We start from the raw sequence: 19,425 nt of genomic DNA on the forward strand, positions 1-19,425 counted from the left end.
AAAATTGAAGTTTTTTTTCCTCTAAGTTACGTAGTGGCGTGAATCAATTTTTCGTTACCAAAAATTCTTGACATTAACTGGTGTTGCTCTATATAACTGGAATTGTTTACTATAAATAACTTAAGTTGTGCTTTTAGTTCTTCATGGTAATTTTAGTTGCATGTCTTCATACGAGGAAGAAAACCTCATCATGAAGATTAAGTAGTATAAAAAGCAAGAAACTTTCAACCATGGGGTTTTACTGATAGCTCCTTAGAGAAAATATAAAGACTTCAAAAATGGTGAAAGGGACATAGGAGCAGATGCATGTGGAAGGGTCAGAATTTCTTGCTTCTCTCTACCTACCAGCTCTCTCAGGTTCCCTGCTTACTATTTTCACTATTATTTTCCTTTTTTTTTTTTTTTTTTTTTAAAGTCATTCCGTTTGAGAATTCTAAAGTGGCCACAAAGGGCAGCCCCATTACATTAGGTTTGGATAAGCTGTTCATTGACACAGGGGAATGACAGTAATCTAGGAAGGAAAATTTGGCCATGAGATCATTCTTTGCCCAGATGAACATGCAAACTTCCTTGTAAACCCAGAGTCAGTAATTCTCTCTGTCATGTTTCTGTTCCTCCCCAGCTGTACTGGTGGATTGGCTGGAAGCAGGAGTAGTTTCCAGGAAGCCAGGTTGGACAGTTACACCTTATTTTATCAGCCCCTGGTGTAGAGAAAAATAAGCAGAGAGTATCACTCTGCACATACCTCTAACTTCTTGCCTTTGTCCCGGGAGAATGAAAATGTCTGTGGCTTTGACCAGGTGTGCCTTGATATCTAACAGGCATTGTGTTCATTACCTGCTGAGTGAGCCTGTTGAGTGAGCCTACTAGGGCTGCTGTAACATTGAGAAGAGCCAAGAAAGTCCTTGGAGGTTTGGAAGCGAGGCCTTTTATGCCAGGTGGTGGCTCTCTCCTCCTTTAATGGTGTAAAAGAAGTCACCAGCCAGTGGACCACGTACTGCCAACACATGGTTTTATTTCATGTTTCTCTTTCTTTTTTTTTTCCCTTTTTTTTTTTTTAAGCAAACACATAAAGCTGGAGAGAGTTCTTATAACAACGTCAGGGTTTCCCCCCTCCCCCCTTTTTTTGAAAAACCTAAAAATCTGGCAGCACTCTACCTAGCCTTCCCTAAGGTAACAGTAGGAATGGAACCCATACCCCAACCCATTGCAGACTGTCTGCTCTAGGCGGCCACCATCCCGATCGGTCACCATCGTCCCTCCAACATGGAGTGTCAGTTGCCATTTATCATCGTGTTTTTCGCACCTGGCCCACTTCACTCCTTTATATCACCTGCTGGCTCCATAGCCTTTTAGGTTTGTGATTTCCTGGCGCACAGGGCTATGGGCTGATGACTTTTCCAGAAGCCACCCCCAAATACAGAGTAGTCTGAAGTTAGGTCTCTTTAACCTCAGCTAAGCATAGCACAGTAGTATCAGCTCTTGTCTTGGTTTAACTACCTGCATTTGAATCCTGTCTCTACCATTTACTACGTGTGGGGCAGCTGGGCAATTTACTTAACCTCCCTGATCCTCAGTTTCCGAGTCCACAAAATGGAATGATTACTGTACCTGCCTCTAGAGGCGTTAGGAAGGTTTGATGAGTTCATAGAGCTCTTTGAACAGTTTAATTATTAATAATCAGCCTTTCAGACAATTTATAGCAAATCAGGTAGGCGAATGGAGCTCTGAGCACTATAAAGAAAATGTCCTTGCTCATACGGTTTTCATGTTGTTATTTCCAAAACCAGAAAACACAGCTTCACTGGGAATGATGACTGAGCATGTCTTTGCTTGTACTATAGGGAGAGGCTATTTAAATATTTCAACCTGCGGGCACTGAATCGTTTGTTTGTTTTCCCCCTTTCTCTGGTTTTATTTATTTGTTTTACTTTTCCTTAAAGTACCCTGGTAAGGCCCATTCTATTACTGTCCACGTTTAGGTACTTCTGGGAAGTATGTTCTAAATTCTCCACTGCTACATGTTCCATGTATATTTCGTGTTAGTGATCCTCTAGAAAAAAAGCACTTACTCAGTTTATGTTTTTTATGTCTCTTACCAAATTTGGTGCTCAAGTAGGAGGTACTCAAATTAGGAGGGCCTTAATTAGATACATCATATTTTTGGTTGGTTTTAGAAAATGCTGCTGAGAAATGTACTTCTCCATGTGTTGAGATTTTTGCACCAGTAAAGTCAGTGACTAATATAGTAACTCAACCTACCTGTGAAAGAAGTACCACCTGGACTAACCTCCTTCCCATCACCTCAGTCAAATGTTACAGCTCTGACAGTCGTGTACATTAGCAATGTATTAAATAAGAACTGCCATCTATATTTAACTGATACATAAGAATTAATTAGCTCTTATGAGACAGTTTTTTTTTTTTCAAAGTTCTTGCATGATTCTGGGACAGATGTATTTTTATTGTTTAAAAAGAACTAGGATAATTTGTGTCTATTTATTGCCTTCGTTTTCAGTGCCAGTCCTAATTTTTTTTAGGGGGATGCCTTTAAAAAATGTGACCCCCTCTTCCCCACACCGAGAGCCAATAATTCTGTGTGATTCACAAATGTAAAATTTTTCTGTGGTGATCTCTACTAGAGGTAGCACTGATCTGTTGTTACCGTTCCCACCATTTTATTTCTCCAAATAGAAAACTTGATATGAAGTATTATTGGAAGGCTTTGTTTTGATTTGTTAAGCATGCTTATGTAGAAGGCTTTTAAAATTATATTCTCCCTTTATATAATATTTAACCTAAGATCTTTTTTTTCTTGGAAAAGGGATTCATCCTAATTTGCATCTGTATCCTTTAAAATTGCCCCTGTGAAGAGATGGTGATGGTGAAAAAGCAGGGTCTGGGTCTGGTGGAGCTATTCCAAGTCTAGAGACATGGCTTATAGTTACTTGGATAAGGAGGGAGATAGATTCCTAGGGGGGATTCTTAGTGTTAGAAGGGGTTTTAGCTCTCCCCGGTCCGGTTTCCCAGATGTGTCCTCCTGCATCGCCTCTAGCAGACCATCATCTAACCTTGTGTGGACATGCCCAGCGTTAGCTCACTGCGTCAGGAAGCCGTTCGCGACACCAAAGGACAGCTCGAAACACGACAAGAGTCAATCTGTTCTCATTCCGAGAAATGTCCTTTAAAATATTCATAAACGTATCTGCCTCAGGACATTCTCCTTGGGTTTGTAACACCTCACTTTGCTATCTGAGTGATGCCTGGACTTCCAGCCATCCCGGTCCCCCCCCACCCAACCCCACCCCACCCTTAGACACATTTTACTTTCTTAGTGTCCCATTGAAAACATAGCACCCAGAACTCCAGAGGTATTCCGATGGCAGCTAATTGCAGGATGGTGAACCTCCTTATTCTGGACACCAAAATTCTGTTAACATAACTCAGGAGCGTGTTAACATTTTTCACCAACCTTGACTCAGAGTTAACTCACATTGAAAACACGACTTCTTGAAAAACTCCCTCTCCTGCAAAACATACACACAGTTCTTTTCTCACGTGAATGCTGCCAAGGTTAGCTTTCAGCTAAACCTCTGATTTTTTTTTTTTATCCTGTATCGACTTATTCTTATATAGTTTCATCTTACTGATTTTTGTACCACCATTCTAGTCTATTGATGTAACACTGATTATTTTATGCCTTTTTTTTAAAAACAAAACAAAACCACGTTTACTTGTTTTCCTAAGTTGTTGTCATCCGAAGATTTGCTATAAGCTATTGTGAAGGAACTTCTAAAGGGCAAAGGACAGGTCTTCTATAACATGCCCCTGAAAATCACTTAAGGTTGACGTGAATTTATTAATCAGTAATCTTTAAAGTTGGTGAACCGTCTGTGAACTCACATGACCATGCTATCATATCACCCACATTCATCTATCCTTTCTCAAGGTTATCAAAAAAAGCTAAAACCAAGATATACCGTGTTTGTGGCCTCTCCAATCCATCAACCTAGAAACCCTGCCAAAAGAATGAAATGAGGTTAGCTTGCCATGGCTTTTTCTAAGGGACCCCCTACCGGTACTTAATGATGTTATTTATCTTCTCTCTGTAGCCCTGTGGCATCTGAATAATTTCCTCTAAATTTTGACCAAAGGTCCACATCAAGCACAGCCGTCTGGAGTTTCCCTTCTCCTTTTGAAAGTGGGACATTTAGTCTTCTGATTCCATTTCTATTCTCTGTGATTTCTTAAACATCATTAGCAAAAGCAATCTACACACTTTCAGGATGTAATTAGTTTGCAACTGGACACTTGAACTCATTTGAAGCTTCTTGATATGCTCTATCGACTCTCCTATCAGTAGCTTTTGTTCAGCATTTAGTATGCCTCGCTTTTCAAATCTGAGCGTTGTTCATGTTCCCGAAGAGTCTGGAAACAGAATATGAGGAGGTTATCACTGCCTCCTCCCCCTCTGACAGTTGTGTGAAGGCTAGCAGGAGTGTACTGCGAGCATGGGCCCCGCTGTCTGCAGAGGGTCTGGACTTCAGGTGCGGCTCTGAGGATGGAGGCGTGAGAGACCTGCCTGACCCTGGCACACGGTGGGGCAGCCAGGCGTGGCCAGACGGCTCCTTCCTCCCTGATACCTGATGCCCTTCAGGCTCTGCTCTCTTCCCGGAGGCTAGACTGTCTTCTTCTTGCCCCTCATTTTAAGAAACACTGATGACTTCCCTAGGAATGGTGGAAGGCCTCAGCTTCTTCTGAATCTTAGCTCTCCCCACATTGTAGAAAATCATTCATTGATCCTGGAAATATTAATTGCATTATTCCCCCCTTCTTTCCAGCCCTGAGGGCCAGAGGGTAAAAAAAAACTCACGGTACTTACCTCCGCTAGCTCGCCATGCGGTAGAGGAGATAGCCCTGATAGTACTGAACAGGCAGGTGGCCTGGGGGATTCAGGGAAGGCGGGGTCACGTGAGCCCCTTATATAAGAATATAATAACATTATCTTGAGTTTATGGTCTCTTTTGGGGGGGAAAATATATATATATATCATATATATATTTATATATATATGATATATATATATCATTATCACTGCATTTACCCGGGAAAAGAGAGCTGGCATTTTACGCCATTACATTATAGTCCTTTCTAAGGACTTGGGAATACTGCAAACCTAAGGACTAAGTGGACTTGTTTAATTCCTGTACACAAATTCCTATATACAGATGGAAAGTCAATGGTAGCATTTCCCTCGTTTTGAGTAAGACTGAGCTACTGTCTTAAAGGCCCACATATAGTCAAGCCATATTCCAGAAGGGATGGGCTCTTACTTTTAAAAGTTGCCTTTTCTTATTCCAATATTATCTCCCCAAAGTGCTTTACCTGAAGCCTATTTAGGTATTTATGATGTCGAAGGCTTTCCCTCAGTTGTCATCATCCTGAGTCTTCCATCTAAGATGGACTAATCACACCAGTGTTCACACTGTCTTTTTAAAACTGATTTGTAGTAACATACATTTTGAAAGCCAAATCCGTACCATCATTTAATATGCTTTTTTGTTGTGTTTGTACTTTTTTTCAGTCAGATTGCTGAGCCGTGTAGGTCTGTCCCCACATACTCCTTATCAGAATCATTCGAAAGCATTCTGTTGGAATTTCCTTTGATCAGAGCCTTCCTTCCCCGATGAGGTGTAATCTCCGTTAGTGTCAGATCATAGAACCATGCCCACGTCTCTCTCCAAAGTATTTGCAGTATGTCCTGTAACATGGCTACAGAATGCTCTTCACTATCACACATTCTGAGACAACACGGTCTATTTCAGCTTCGGTATCCCATTGGTTAACACCGTCATCAACTCAGGGTCCCCAGTGTGTTGGGAGAAAAGTGGTCCCAATTCTGTGCCTTATTCCTAACACGCCCTTACATACAGTTTCCTCAGCATCTCTCCCAGACCCCCCACCCCTTCCGTGTCCTCACCCGCTGTCTGTATCAGGTCCTTACCATCATCGCTGGCCGTGCCTGGACGGCTGTATGCTGCCTGCTTCTCCTCCTGCCTCTGATTCATGGATCCCCCTCTTGTCAGTGGTTACTTAAGAACTTCCAGTAACTTCTCATTGCCTACCCGATAGCGACCAGACTTCTTACCGTGGGAAAGATAGTCTTCCACAACCTGGCCCCAGGACCTTCCCAACTTCATCTTCTAACGTGCAACTCTCCCTGGTATGTCAGACATTCCACCCGATTCTCTGCTTTTCCAATATCGCCTGTACTTTTCGCCTCGCCACTCCTGGGTTTATGCTTTGCGCCTCCTGTAGTGTCTCCCGCTCTCCCAGGGCATGGTGGGTAAGGTCTCTGAGGAAGGATGTGTAAGTGGCCAGATGTGGGCTGTGTATACCGATGGCACCGTCTTGGCCTGGAGGGGATGGAGGGATCTCCCAGGGCGCGACACACCTCTCAGCCGCGTCTCTGCCACCACACAGAGGAACGCCAGCGGTGCAGTTGCAAAATCCTTAATAAGAAGAGGCTTCCCTAGAGGCCTGGAGAAGGGCCAGAGACCTCATGTGGTGGTTGTCATTTCCAGTTGAAGACCATTAACTTGGTGATCTGTTGGAAAAGAATGGAGGTCTGGGAAGGAGAGCTGACTACCTAGATGGTGTTCAGAAACCAGGTTAGGCTGTGGTTCGGTGCACCCTGTGTGTGCTGGCTGCTGTAACAAAGCACAGTATCCTGTTGAGGGTTCACAGCCATTTCCTGAGGTGAGTATTATCCCCACTTTACAAGTGAGCAGCTAGACTCGGATAGGCTGAAGCTACATTCCTAAGGTCACCCCCTACCCCCGCCATGCAAACGCTGCCTGTCCTCCACTGCTTCTAGAACGACGGATGGAAACGTGTGGAGGGAAATGAGACAGAGTAACAGGCATTTACGCGTTCGGGAGAAGCAGGAAACGTCCCCAGTAATCTTCCCAACAGTCCCCCGAGGTTGGCAAGGCAGGTAGGTGAGGAGACTGAGGCTTGGAGCGTGAAATGAATTACCCGAGGTCACCAACCTAAGAGGAAGGAGCCGGGTTGGGACGAGGACCCAGGTCTTCTGACTCTAGTGTTCTTTCTACTCTACCACAGGTGTAACGTGGAGAAGGTGCCCAGTAATTCTCAGTTGGAAATAGAAGGAAACAGGTCAGGATCTGTCTTGTATTCCCGGGTCTCTAAATACAGGTATCCCTTGGTCCACCAAACAGACTGATTCCTAAAGACTCGGCCTTTGGAAGCAAATTTCTCCAGTGGCCTCCTGACCACCCCTCCTTGGAGTGGGAGATGGAGGCACAGATATTCTCAAACACCTGTCCTGGCTTTTGAAGTTTTTGTGCTGTGTTTTAATTTGGGCGTGTCCATCCTGTAACTGCACTCCTTACAGAGGCATCAGGAGCCACCGCTGAGCAGGACGGTCCCCCCAGCATCACTCGGCCATGGGTTTCTGTTGCTTCCCCCCGCCACTTTCAGCGCAGCTTGTCTTACGTCCCACGGGCCGCTTAACTCCATGCTGTCTTGGTCGTGAAGCTTACTGAGAAGCACCTGGGGTGCCGCGTGCGCGTGCCTACCCTGTCTGACGTTGTGGAGTCAGTCACGTGTGCAGAGGGTCTGCGCACCAGGTGGGGTTCAAGGCGTGGCTTCTGGGCTTACCTGTCGTGTACGGTCTTAAGCATCCTCGGGCAGCTTGTTTAACCTTTGTGTGCCTCTGCTTCTGTCGAGTGGAAAGCAGAAGTGTTTTTTTCCTAGAGGTTTTGCGAGACTGAGATGATGTTGAGAAGGAAAGAGGGATGTGCATGATTTGCCAGGGTTAGGAGTTGTTATTAGTATACTGAAAATAACATTTCTTTCCCCCTTTTGGTCAGCCTGTACTTTAAAAAAAATATCGATACAGTACTTTGCCATCCATATCCTACTTTTGTCAATTGACTCAATGACATCCTTTATGGCACTTCTTTCCCCACTAGTATAGGATCCAGTCTAGGGCCAGGAGGCAAAAGAATTGAAGCTGTGTCCTCTATTTCAGAATAAATACCATCACCAGTTGTGGCCTTCCCTTTTATATAGGGAGATTAAACGTGGGGGTGATTGGTACCCACCCGTATCTGTGCGGAGGCGAAACTGGTGGGCAAGGTTGTCAGTTTTGGGTATTTCTTATTGTAAACAGTGAGCAATCCTGGAAGCCAGACACACAAGCCATACTGTGTACTAAGAGGCATCAAGAATGGTGTTCTGTTTTTGCCATTACGAGAAAGAACTCAGTCTGGATTCGAATTTCGGAACTGAAACAAGAAACACTTGACTTTTTGGGGCTTGAAATAATGAACTAACAGGGTAAATCTTTCCAACTCAACCATGTAGAAAGGAGGCTTTATGGTCTAAAAGGCATGATATAGGCTAAACGCCCAGCGCAGTGAACAAGGACAGGCATAAGCTCCTTCACCCCATATCCCCTCTTCCATCAAAATAATCATGTGACCATGACAAGTGGATTAATAACTTTAAAGGGTATTAAGAGCCCCCAGTGTCAAGCCTCGGCTTTCTGAGGGGACGATATGACCATATGTAGTTAGGATCCAGATAAATCCTTTTACTGAAGACACATTTAAGCTGCAACTTCCAGAGGCATAGAAGGGGCTTGATGTTTGCTTCCTCAGGACTCTGCAGAGTCTGTCTGGTCCCATACTGTCACATATGCTTCTTCTCCCCAGAAACCCGAGTTTAAGACATGTTGTTCAGAGCTTGCCTTATGATTAATTTTTAAACATTCTTTTAAAAAAATCCCTCCATGTGTTCAAAAGCACTGAGCATTTTCTATGTGTCAGTCTCTGTGTAAGTATTGAGAATGGGGGGCGGGGTGGGGGGGAATGAGTAAAATGGAATGCCTTAAAGCATAGTTGGAAAGAGTTATATGAAGGAATAATGCACATCTACGGTATGAATCAAGTGTACATGCCAAGTGGGAGGGTAGGAAGGGGGAAAGCAAAGTCAGTCGGTGGCTTGTGGGAGGAGTAGAAATCCCCCAAGCAGATGGCGGGGGGGTGGGGGGTGGGCGGAGGCAGCCAAGGTGCTGAGACCCATGTGTGTAGGCAGCCAGGGAGGAGGTATGGAAAAGCAGGACCCCTTCTAGAGACCACACGTCTCTCAGTATGACTGGGTCTTCAGGTGCAGGGGAAGAGGGGCATAGCATTGGACATGGCGATGGGGATGAAGGCGAGAGAACAAGTACTCAGAGAGAGGTATGATTGACAGGACTTAGGGCAGACCAGATGTGAGAGATGGAGGAGAACTTTTTAAGGATAACTCCTGGTTCTCTGTCCTGAGCGGTAAGTGAATCTGAGTGGTAAGTGAAATTTACATTTTACAGAAATATGGCTGAAAAGAAAGGTGGCATGTGGTACCCAGCCCTACATACTCCATCCCAGGAAATCTAAATTCCCTCCATGGCTATTAACAGCCCTTAATGTCGTGATTATGTTGTTAGTGTTGACTGTCCCTTCAGGACCGGCTAAGAAGCTCTTATAGTCAAAATTTAGTTTTAGCAACATCGGCACCAGACATTCGGCATTTCTTTAAGTGGGGGAGGGAGGCTGTGACCGGATCTCAGGCTCAAGCCCCTTTGCATTTAATTAGGTTACAGAGGAATTGCCATGAAATACAGGTGTGACCAAGTGGATACACTTAGAGAATCTTAGTTGTAGGTGAAGAGCCTTTCTTCATCTATTCTGTTTGGATACTTAGGGCTCAGTGACAGGGTTGGCAGTCTATCTTGTGTACTAGCAGCGTGGGGGAGTCAGAACCTCAGCTGATGTCCAGGGTGATGCTTCCCCAGAGTGTGGTCCTCAAACTCTAGTCCTGGAGCTTCTTGGAGAATTCCCAGCGTGGTTAGAGGCTCTGGGAAGTTCTGTGTAAAGTAGCCTGCTGAACTTTGTCTAACCCAGCATTCCCCAAACTCATTTGACCAGTGAAGCCCCCTTTTCAGGGAACACTATTAATAATCCATTAAGCTCATGTTTCATGGAGCACATATCGGGAAATGCTGACTTAGAGCTCAGAAGTTGCACTTAGTCCAGAGAGAATCAGCTCAGGGAAATGTGGATTCTAGAACTTTATTTTGTCCTTCTTAAAAGTATTGATACTTTCAGATGTGTACTGGAATAAGCTGCTTTGACTCCTAGTGACTTGACACTTATTAATGATGCTCAGCCAATTTTACCCACGTACAGCAGGTGGGCAGCCCACAAATAAACGTGGTCCATCTGCTTTCTGAGGCACAGAAAGCCTCCCCGAGGCTTCCAGCATCAGCCTGGCCCAGGAGCCCAGGGTCTCTGCCTCTCAAAGCTTCACGACAGCCAGCATAAATGACCTCTCTCTGAGGGAGGGGAAGCAGTCCCAGCTGGAAACAGCAAAACTGATTTTCTTACAGGGCTGATAAACTGTCTTCGTAACCACTCTCTGTCTTTTGATTTAGAAATGGATTGCTCTGAAAGAGGGCAGTTATTTGGGCATAAATGTTCGTGTGTATTCATGGGAAAAATATCTGCCGTGTTCCTTTAGAATCATACCTCATATGTCTTCCTTAAGAATTTCCTAAAACGGCCATTATAGGAAAAAGCAGCACTCAGGGTGCCTGCTACGACACACACACCCCTTTGACAAAGTGACATTTGGGATTTGCAGCTCAGGTGGAGAGGCAGTTGATTTTGTTTGCCTGCAAAAGCTTTGTGATTTTGAGTTTGATCACAATTCAGCCAAAAGCTCTGAAGCCTTTTTTTAACATTACGAAGTTAGAGACCCGGGGAAAGACCGAAGGACAGAACATTCAGTGGAAGGGAAGGTGTGTCCTTACCGTTTGAAAGGAAGGCATCCTCTGAGTCACTTCCGGGTCTCCAAGATGAGGTGACAAAAGCTGATGAAACGGCGTGACCATTGTGTCTATCACATTGAGACAGGTAGACACTTAGGATTCTGTGCCTCTACCTGCTCTGCTGAAGTGTCGAGTGAGAAAAAGAGGAGAAGAATCTAGGCATCCCGAGTCAATATTTCTAAAAAGTCAGGTGATAGATGATAAGTCTTCTCAGTCGTCTCCTCAAAATGCTTGTCTAAATAAACAAGTAAATAAACAATACTCCCTGAATCTCATGTCCAGGTGATCACCTCTGATTTGCAGTCATAAGTTCAATGAGAGAATTCTGAAGGAGTAAATAGGAACTTCATACAGTAGATTCTGTTGGTTGTAATATAGTAAATAAAAAATGTATGGAATTATTGTTCTATTATTCTATTTATTTGGCTTTATATGGGAGAGTTAAAAGGTGCCCGTTGATGAACTGTGCTGTTTATGGTGATATAAATAAAGGTCGGTCATATGCCCTCGGATGACATTTTTCTGGGAAAAATCAAATTAGATTTTTGACTTATAGCATGTTTTCAAAGAAGGTAACCCATAAAAGTGTTTGAGGCCTACTTTATTTATGGATGACAGTATGGTTCCAAATTACATTAGATTGTAAATCTTCATTTTGTTGAACAAGAGTACCTTATTATTAATGTTTATTTATGCTCTGGCATTTCTCCTTCTGGTCCTTAGTTCATGCCCTTTTAAAAACCTAGTTGAATGTGTATTGCATTTACAATTTGATATCCTGTGGGGTTTTGTTTTTTTGGTTTTTTTTTCCCATTGAATGTCATAATGAGCATTTTTTCTGTTTTTTAAGGCACATACTTTAAAAATACATAATTTTAGGTTCTAGCATTCCGTTACTTGTTTTCTTCCCCCAATTGTTTAACATTTTGGCTGCCTTAAATTATTTTAAATATTGCTGTGATGAACATCTTTACGTGTACATATAAAATATATATATATCTTTATCCATATTCCAGCCTAGAGTAGATAACCAACAGGAAAACCATACATCAGAGTGTGATTACATTGAAGACTGTTGTTAAAGCCTGGCTGCTTTTCTTATTGAGCTGAGCAAGCCCTTTAAGCCTCCTAACATGGGGGCATTTACCTTGCATAAACCTGATGTAACCTCATTTTGGTTGATAACTCAGGCACATTAGATACCTAGTCCTTAACACAACCCTTGGGGTGATTTTTACAGCTATCCATCCCATATCAAAAGCAAGTCAACCCACATCCCATTCTGTTTTGCTATTACATCCTATATGCTTCAAGAAGCTGGGAAGTCAGATTTCCAAGCTTGTTAGGAATTGTCAGTATTGTCAGTCAATACTCAGTAAGACTCAGATGAGAGACCTCAGTAGAGAATGCAGAGTGCGGGTACTCTGACACCTATTCTGTGACTGGCTCAGGTTTCTGGGGGCTTTCTAGATATGCAGGGTGCTCCTCAGGTCTAAGTGCATTTTGAAATGGTATTTATTAAACCCTATAGGAATCTGACCCTGAAAAAAAAGACATGTATTCACCTACTGCCCTCCAATGCTGACCCAATTTTTATGGGTTTTTTTCCCAAAATGATTTCCTATGTTTGATTCCTTTAGGACTGTAATAATTTTCTGTAAAACGTTTCCAACTACAAATGGGTGTTGTAAATCATGACGTCATTTTCTTAAGGAGGCAAGATAACCACATTTTTATATTCATTAACTAACATAAACAAAACCTATGTCAGCTTTAGTTAAGATCACTTTTCCAGGAGTATCCATTAGGAGTTCTTGTCAACAGATCAGCTTTGGCAGGTAAAAAGACAAATCATAAAGCAGCCAAAAAAAACAAAAAAAAGACTCTCAACCAATATTATGAAAGACATACTGGCCAGCATTTTAAAGGAATAGGTTTCTAAGCTAGTATTACAGTCTTATGCACTCTTCCAGCTCTACCTAAACTGTAATCAAAGGTAGAGCTGATATTTATGTGATATTTATAATGTCTGTAGTCATCATTTTAAAGTCACAGTAGTATAGAGGTGAAATTCTTGCCATTCGGTTTGTGGAGGTAATGGGAGAAAAATTGGTTCCCAGATGAAGCATAGCAAAGCAGATCTCGTGTGTGTGTGTGTGTGTGTGTGTGTGTGTATGTGTGTGTAAGCTGTACATGCAGGGTTTGCAAACCACCATTAACATAGTGGCATGTAGGGCTTTTCCATCTCATACACCATGACAACATAGCCAGGTGTCCCTTTGCCCTTTCGTCTCTGTGGAGCGGAAATGTGTTTGCCCACCAGCACCTGTAAACTCTATTAAGTGCAGTGGGTTCCTGTATATTTGTATTTTAGGTTATTCTCCTCGCCCCCAACACCTTAACGTCTTATCAGGGTCACGTTTCTCATTGTGATAGATCGTTGTATGAAATCAGACCATTTTGGAGGAGGGGGACAGGTATCACTTTTGTCATGGCAAACAGCACACTTTGAGGTAACAATTTATACTTAGGCCTTAAATGTGTAAAATGACATAATGGAAAATACCTTGGGGGCAAGGATAAGCATTTCAACAGAAACGGAACACCTTTTGCAAACCATTGTACAATTAGTCCATTGTTCTGTACTAAAAAAAAAAAAAACTTCCTGGCAGTGAAAAACAAGTATTTGAAAAGGTATAATGAAAAAGCATTTGTGCAGCTTAAGTTTGAGAAAGAAATGCCAAGAATTCAAAACTCTGTCAGGCTGCTTCACTTCCTTTTTCTTATTTACCTTTTTGTTTTTAACCTTTAATTTAGGGGAAAAATAAGTTACCATAGCAACATTAGCAAGTGGTCCTGCTACCTCAGTGCATTTTGTAGGTTATATAAAAGCTGGATGTCCTCCAGGACCACCTGACTTTTCCTGCCCAGGGTCACCATCAGAACTGTCCCCTCTGATAGAGATGGGGGAGGGGTTTTGACTGCATGTAAAGTGTTCCCGCACTCTGTGGAGGAGAGAAAAAAAAACAGCATGCATAGAATTAAGTTCTGAGCAGCAAGGTACCGGGAGTTGTTTAATATTGAGGAAAGTTGGTTTAATATTGAGGAAAACTTCTTCCATTTTTTTTTGGAAGAAGGATTCTTGATCCTGAATGGATAATGGAATATTTGAAGGGAGAAAAGGATAGAGAACGTTCTAACCATGGAGTGAGAGGTGGGTCAAGCCTGGAGACTTGAAATTTGTGATAAAGGGGGGATTGGCCATGGTACTTGGGGGTACACAGGAGAGAGGCTATTCTGACCAGAAGAGTCAAGTCAGCAGTACAATCAGAGTTTACAGAGAAGGAGCTGAGGAGGGCTTCGAAATCCAGACCGAGGTGTTTGAACGGAGATGGTTCCAATGGGACCACGAGAAGACTTCCTTACGTGGCGTCCAAGTCCTCCTTCAGCTCAGGCCCTTGGTTCTTAGCAGGGGGAATAAAGGAAGTGAGATGGGAATATTAAGCCACGGAGCCTTTATTTTTTATTTTATTTTATTTTTTTTAAGATAGTAGTCATCTTTTCTTTTTAAAATTTATTTATTTATTTATTTATTTTTGGCTGTGTTGGGTCTTCATTTCTGTGCGAGGGCTTTCTCTAGTTGTGGCAAGCGGGGGCCACTCTTCATCGCGGTACGCAGGCCTCTCACTATCGCGGCCTCTCTTGTTGCGGAGCACAGGCTCCAGACGCGCAGGCTCAGTAGTTGTGGCTCATGGGCCCAGTTGCTCCGCGGCATGTGGGATCTTCCCAGACCGGGGCTCGAACCCATGTCCCCTGCATTGGCAGGCGGATTCTCAACCACTATGCCACCAGGGAAGCCCAGCCTTTATTTTTAAAACTGAATAAATTTATGTCATTTTACAGTATTGGCCCCAAGTCTCAGAACATTCACCTCTCTCCTTTGTGAGCACAGATAACTCTGGACTTGTCTCCTTATAGAGTCTAGGATTTCTGCGTCCTAAGAACAGGACATCAGACCAAGACTGTTTCAGCCGTTTTGCCCCTATTGGAAAGAGCTCTATCACATTCTCAGTGCAAACTGCTTATTTCTTATTTCACCAGTAGCAGAGATGAAATTAAGAGTACATCCATCACAGGTGTACAAAGCAAAGATGTACTTGTAATCCGTCAATAGAAAAATGACACCATCTGTTGGCAATACAGAAAATGACACTGAAGATGTCGTGGAGGGTCAGGTGTTAAATCCAGAATCACAAAGAGGTCTGACTCGCTGTTGCTAGGGTATAAAGAATGCTAATTATAAAGAAGTCACTGATACAAATAGAAAAATGAATATCTATAAATTCCTCTTATGGCCTTTCAGAGATTCATTTACAGACTGGTGAAATGTTTGTGTATTTAAGTCTCAGAATGGGAGAAAGAAAAACAGACCAGAGATTGTGGCCCTATGTTGAAGGTGATAGCAAATGAAACAGTTTTTGTCATATACTGTGTCATATAATTTATGGCGGTACAAATGCATTTCTCAACCTGGAAGGGGTGGGGGGGTAGGGGTGGCGGAGGGTAAGAGAACACCTTGGTTCTTGCCGTGATAATCTTAAAATTCAGTTTCCTATCAAACTGCAGTCTTCTTATGCCTCTTGTGTTGGCCCCTGGTTTTAGTATTCATGAGGCCCATGTATGCATTAAAAAATAAAATAAAACAAAACACTCACCCAGCATCACAGAAAAACTCGCCCATCCCTTTGACAGGGTTTTCGGTTAATTTATGCAGGCCCCTTTGCACTTCAGCATTTTCCCCACTGGTTGCTAGGCAACCATTTGAGTTACTGCGCATGCCTTTTTTATGATAAGTGTCATTATGATTATTTTTTAATTATATGACTGGGACTATAGATTAAAACAGCATATTGTCACTCATCCTCTGCCGCTGCTTCTAGCATTCTCACACACTCCTAGAATCACCTTCCAAAATTTACATGGCAGCGATTTATGGGGTTTTTTTTTTGTTTTGTTTTGTTTTTAATATTTCTGCCTTCACAAAGGCAGTAGAGATGGCACCATAAGGGAAACGAGATTTTTGTGAAAAATGACTGTACTGTATCTCCCGAGATGTTATTGATCTGGATAGGCTGAGTCAGATATGAGGGTCCTGAACCTAAATTATGAACATCTGGTTCCTTTGACCATGTCTGCTTCTAACATTGAGTGATGCTAAATGCTTACATTGCTTTATAGCCTGTTTCTCAAAGTTACAAAATGCTAAGCGTTCGTTGCTATTAAATGTGCTTTCAAATAAAGCTACCATGAATTTGCGGGGAGGGTACAGCACTGATCCCAGGAACATGAGGCAGCCATGCTTGCTAAATATGTTTGTTCTTTTCAGCACAAATGACTCCATACACACAAAACGAAGTTAGGCAAGATGAAGGGATTCCCCTGGCAAATAATCATAAAGGTTTGTGTAGTTCACAGTGTGGAAAAATGCCCTAAGGAGGAGTAAGACTGAAAAGATAGACAGTCCCTGGTACATACGAAAGCCTTTCATTCGAGTTTCCAGAGTATATTCTAACATATTATTTTCTGAATATAAAGTGGATTTGAAAACAAAGGGATATGGAAATAAAGTCAGTATTTTTTTTTTTTTTTTTTTTTTTTTTACCAAGTCAATTACTACTCATTTAGAAATGGAATTTTTGGTGGAATGGGACACTTTAAATATTTGTATCAAACTGAAGAGAGGTTCACTCTGAAAGAGAAATCCACAGTGGACTTCCCATATGTATGACAGAAGTGGAGATCTACTGGTATTCTAATGTGATTTTGAAGTTAGCACTGGGAACATTAATCTCCCATATAGTTGTAGGATTTTCTTTGATTTGAAGAGCCCCATGTTTATATGCATGGGATGCCATTTGCTTTTTTGACATTTTTCTGAAATAAAATACAAGTTTTTCTCTGTAGTGCATGATCTGTTATGTTTTTGTTCGTTTCTCCCCTGCCCCCCTACAGTTCAGGGCGACAGCTCAGTGAAGTCTTCATTCAGTTACCTTCAAGAAAAGAATTACCAGAATACTATGAATTAATTAGGAAACCGGTGGATTTCAAAAAAATAAAGGTAGATCTTTTGTTTACGAACTTTATTTTTTAAGTAAATAAAGTAGAAGTGTAAATTCATTGAAATGATTACAGTTAGGACTTGACAGTGGTAACCTATCTGACTGCCGCTGACACCCATCCAGGGCTTGGCACTAAAAAGGTCGGGATGTTCTTGTGCCTTTAAATGTATGTTATTAAATCAATATACTGAGAGCTCGTATTGATTATATTGCATTTTATTTAAAAAGTTCCAGACTCCTTCCTCGATCCCACGGCTCTTCCTGGTTCCCATCATATGCTCCTTACTCCCCCTTACAAGAAGGAATACGTGTGGGAGGGTGGTCTCTGTTTATGACACCCCCTGGAGTCGTGTAGTCCCACCTCCCTGGCAGGACTGTCTACTGGGAAGACAAATGGAAAATCAGGCTTTGTCAACCAAGTAATGATTGTTGTACTTCCACCACCACCCTCCCCCACTTTCCTCTGTTTTATCCAAAATTTGCATCAGGAAAGAATTCGTAACCATAAGTACCGAAGCCTGGGTGACCTGGAGAAAGACGTCATGCTTCTCTGTCACAATGCTCAGACGTTCAACTTGGAGGGATCCCAGGTGAGACATGTTTAACCTTAAACATGCTTGTGTTCTTTTAAGTAAAATATTTCATTTGCTGCCGTCGCTACTATTCCTGGCAGAAGAAAAGGAAAAATAAAAGCCCATATTTCCATGCTACCTATGTACGTCAATTGAGGCTTTGGCATTTTCAAATTAATGCCAGCTCCTTTGTACCATAGCTATGCTAGTTCCTACTTGTGCTTCCCTTAAAGGCTTGGCTTTTAATCAGAGGAGGAATTTAAGTTAATAACTTAATGTAATGCTTAAAAGCTAGAGGTACAGTTTTTGCATTTATAGAGATGGTGTATTTGGTTATATTTACCTTGGGTTTTCTGATTGTAAACTTTGCATCAGGAGCCGAAACTGCTGTTCTGTTTTAAAACAAAAAATATATAGAAAAAATAACCACCGCCTCTAATTGTTACAGAAATGCTTTTTATCAGGTCAATTGCAATTCTCTTTACTCCCCTTCTCTGTAGTTAGCAAGTGTAAGAGTCTGTAAGTAAGTGACACTATTAAAATAACTAAGTTGGCGGAGGACACTTTCACTTTAATTACACCTCAATTCCACTCACCTTTTGTAGGGACTCCCCTTTTCCTATCTATGCTCTCATACCCATGAGGCAGAAAGAACAAGAAGAGAGGTCAGTGTGTCTGCCAGCCAATGCAGAGTCGAGCCTCTTTCCGGATCAGACTTCTTTTATCTTCATGTCAATTCCAGTCACTAAATTGGAGAATGTGGGACTCCTCAGAATGTGCTTTGAACAGACCATACCTTTCCAGTTAATGGGAGTTAATAGAAGTATTATTTTGACCAAAACAATAGGTCATGAAAGCAAGCCTTTCTCAAAGAAATTTAAGGTGAAAACTAGGACGCAGAGAGTAAACATTCCCCATGCGCTGTTAAATTCTAGAATGAATTTAATCGCCGTAGTTTGCTTTCTAAAGTCATACACTAACTCTTTGGCCTCATTTCCTGCTGTTCCTCAACCTAAACAGTTCATGGTCCAGTAACAGTTCATGGTCCATAAACACCGGCTTCCCCAGATACACATGCAGTTGTAGGAAAGAATTATGAATACAGAGAGAGCCTTGACTTCGTCACAAGATAGTAACATCGTCCCATGTCATAACCGGGAAATTGGCAATGGCACCATCCCGGATGCATCTTTTTTTTACTCTTGCCGCCCCACCTTTCTCCTTGCTCTCCTTTTCTAAAAAGGCCCTCTCCTTTCTCATGATCCCTGATGGGATCCTCCTCACCCTTAAGATCCAGCTCAACTCTAGTGTCCCTGGCAAATTCTGCCCCAGTGGCCCCATCCCAGTGTGTCATCTTCACCATTTTTAAGTGTACAGCTCAGTAGCGTGAAGTATATTTTCATTATTCTGCAACAGATCTCCAGAACACTTTCATCTTGTAAAACTAAAACCCTGTGATCATTCTGCCAGACACCATTCTACGTTCTCTTTCTACGAATTTGACTCCTCTAGATGGCTCATATAAGCAAATCACTCAGTGTTTGTCTTTTTGTGAATGGCTTATCATTTCACCTAGCGTCATGTCCTCAGAGTTCATCCGTGTTGTGTAGGCTGCGACAGGATTTCTTTCCTTTTTAAGGCTGAATAATACTCCACGGTATGGATAGACCTCGTTTTGTTTCTTCATCCCTGTGTCGATGGACATTGGGTGTGCTTCTACCTCTTGGCTACTGTGAATAGTGCTGCTGTAAACATGGGTGTGCATGTATCTCTTCAAGACCCTGCTTTCAGTTCCTTTGGGTATATATCTAGAATTGGCATTGCTGGATCATATGGT

General features: G+C 42.4%; 1 protein-coding gene across 9 annotated transcripts in view; it reads left to right on the top strand.

Moving 5' to 3' along the window:
* SMARCA2 (SWI/SNF related BAF chromatin remodeling complex subunit ATPase 2) overlaps positions 1–19,425 on the top strand; it is a 191,667-nt gene that overhangs the window by 159,002 nt on the left and 13,240 nt on the right. For 7 of the 9 annotated variants that reach the window (XM_068553918.1, XM_068553912.1, XM_068553921.1 and 4 more), the window contains 4 exons: positions 6,878–6,997; positions 7,126–7,179; positions 16,910–17,015; positions 17,505–17,606. In XM_068553918.1, the coding sequence (XP_068410019.1) occupies positions 6,878–6,997; positions 7,126–7,179; positions 16,910–17,015; positions 17,505–17,606 (382 nt within the window). The remainder of the gene's footprint in view (positions 1–6,877; positions 6,998–7,125; positions 7,180–16,909; positions 17,016–17,504; positions 17,607–19,425) is intronic. The other 2 variants (XM_068553919.1, XM_068553920.1) reach the window with 2 other exon arrangements.

Source organism: Eschrichtius robustus, chromosome 10 (assembly GCF_028021215.1).
Source record: "Eschrichtius robustus isolate mEscRob2 chromosome 10, mEscRob2.pri, whole genome shotgun sequence".
Lineage (NCBI taxonomy): Eukaryota > Metazoa > Chordata > Mammalia > Artiodactyla > Eschrichtiidae > Eschrichtius > Eschrichtius robustus.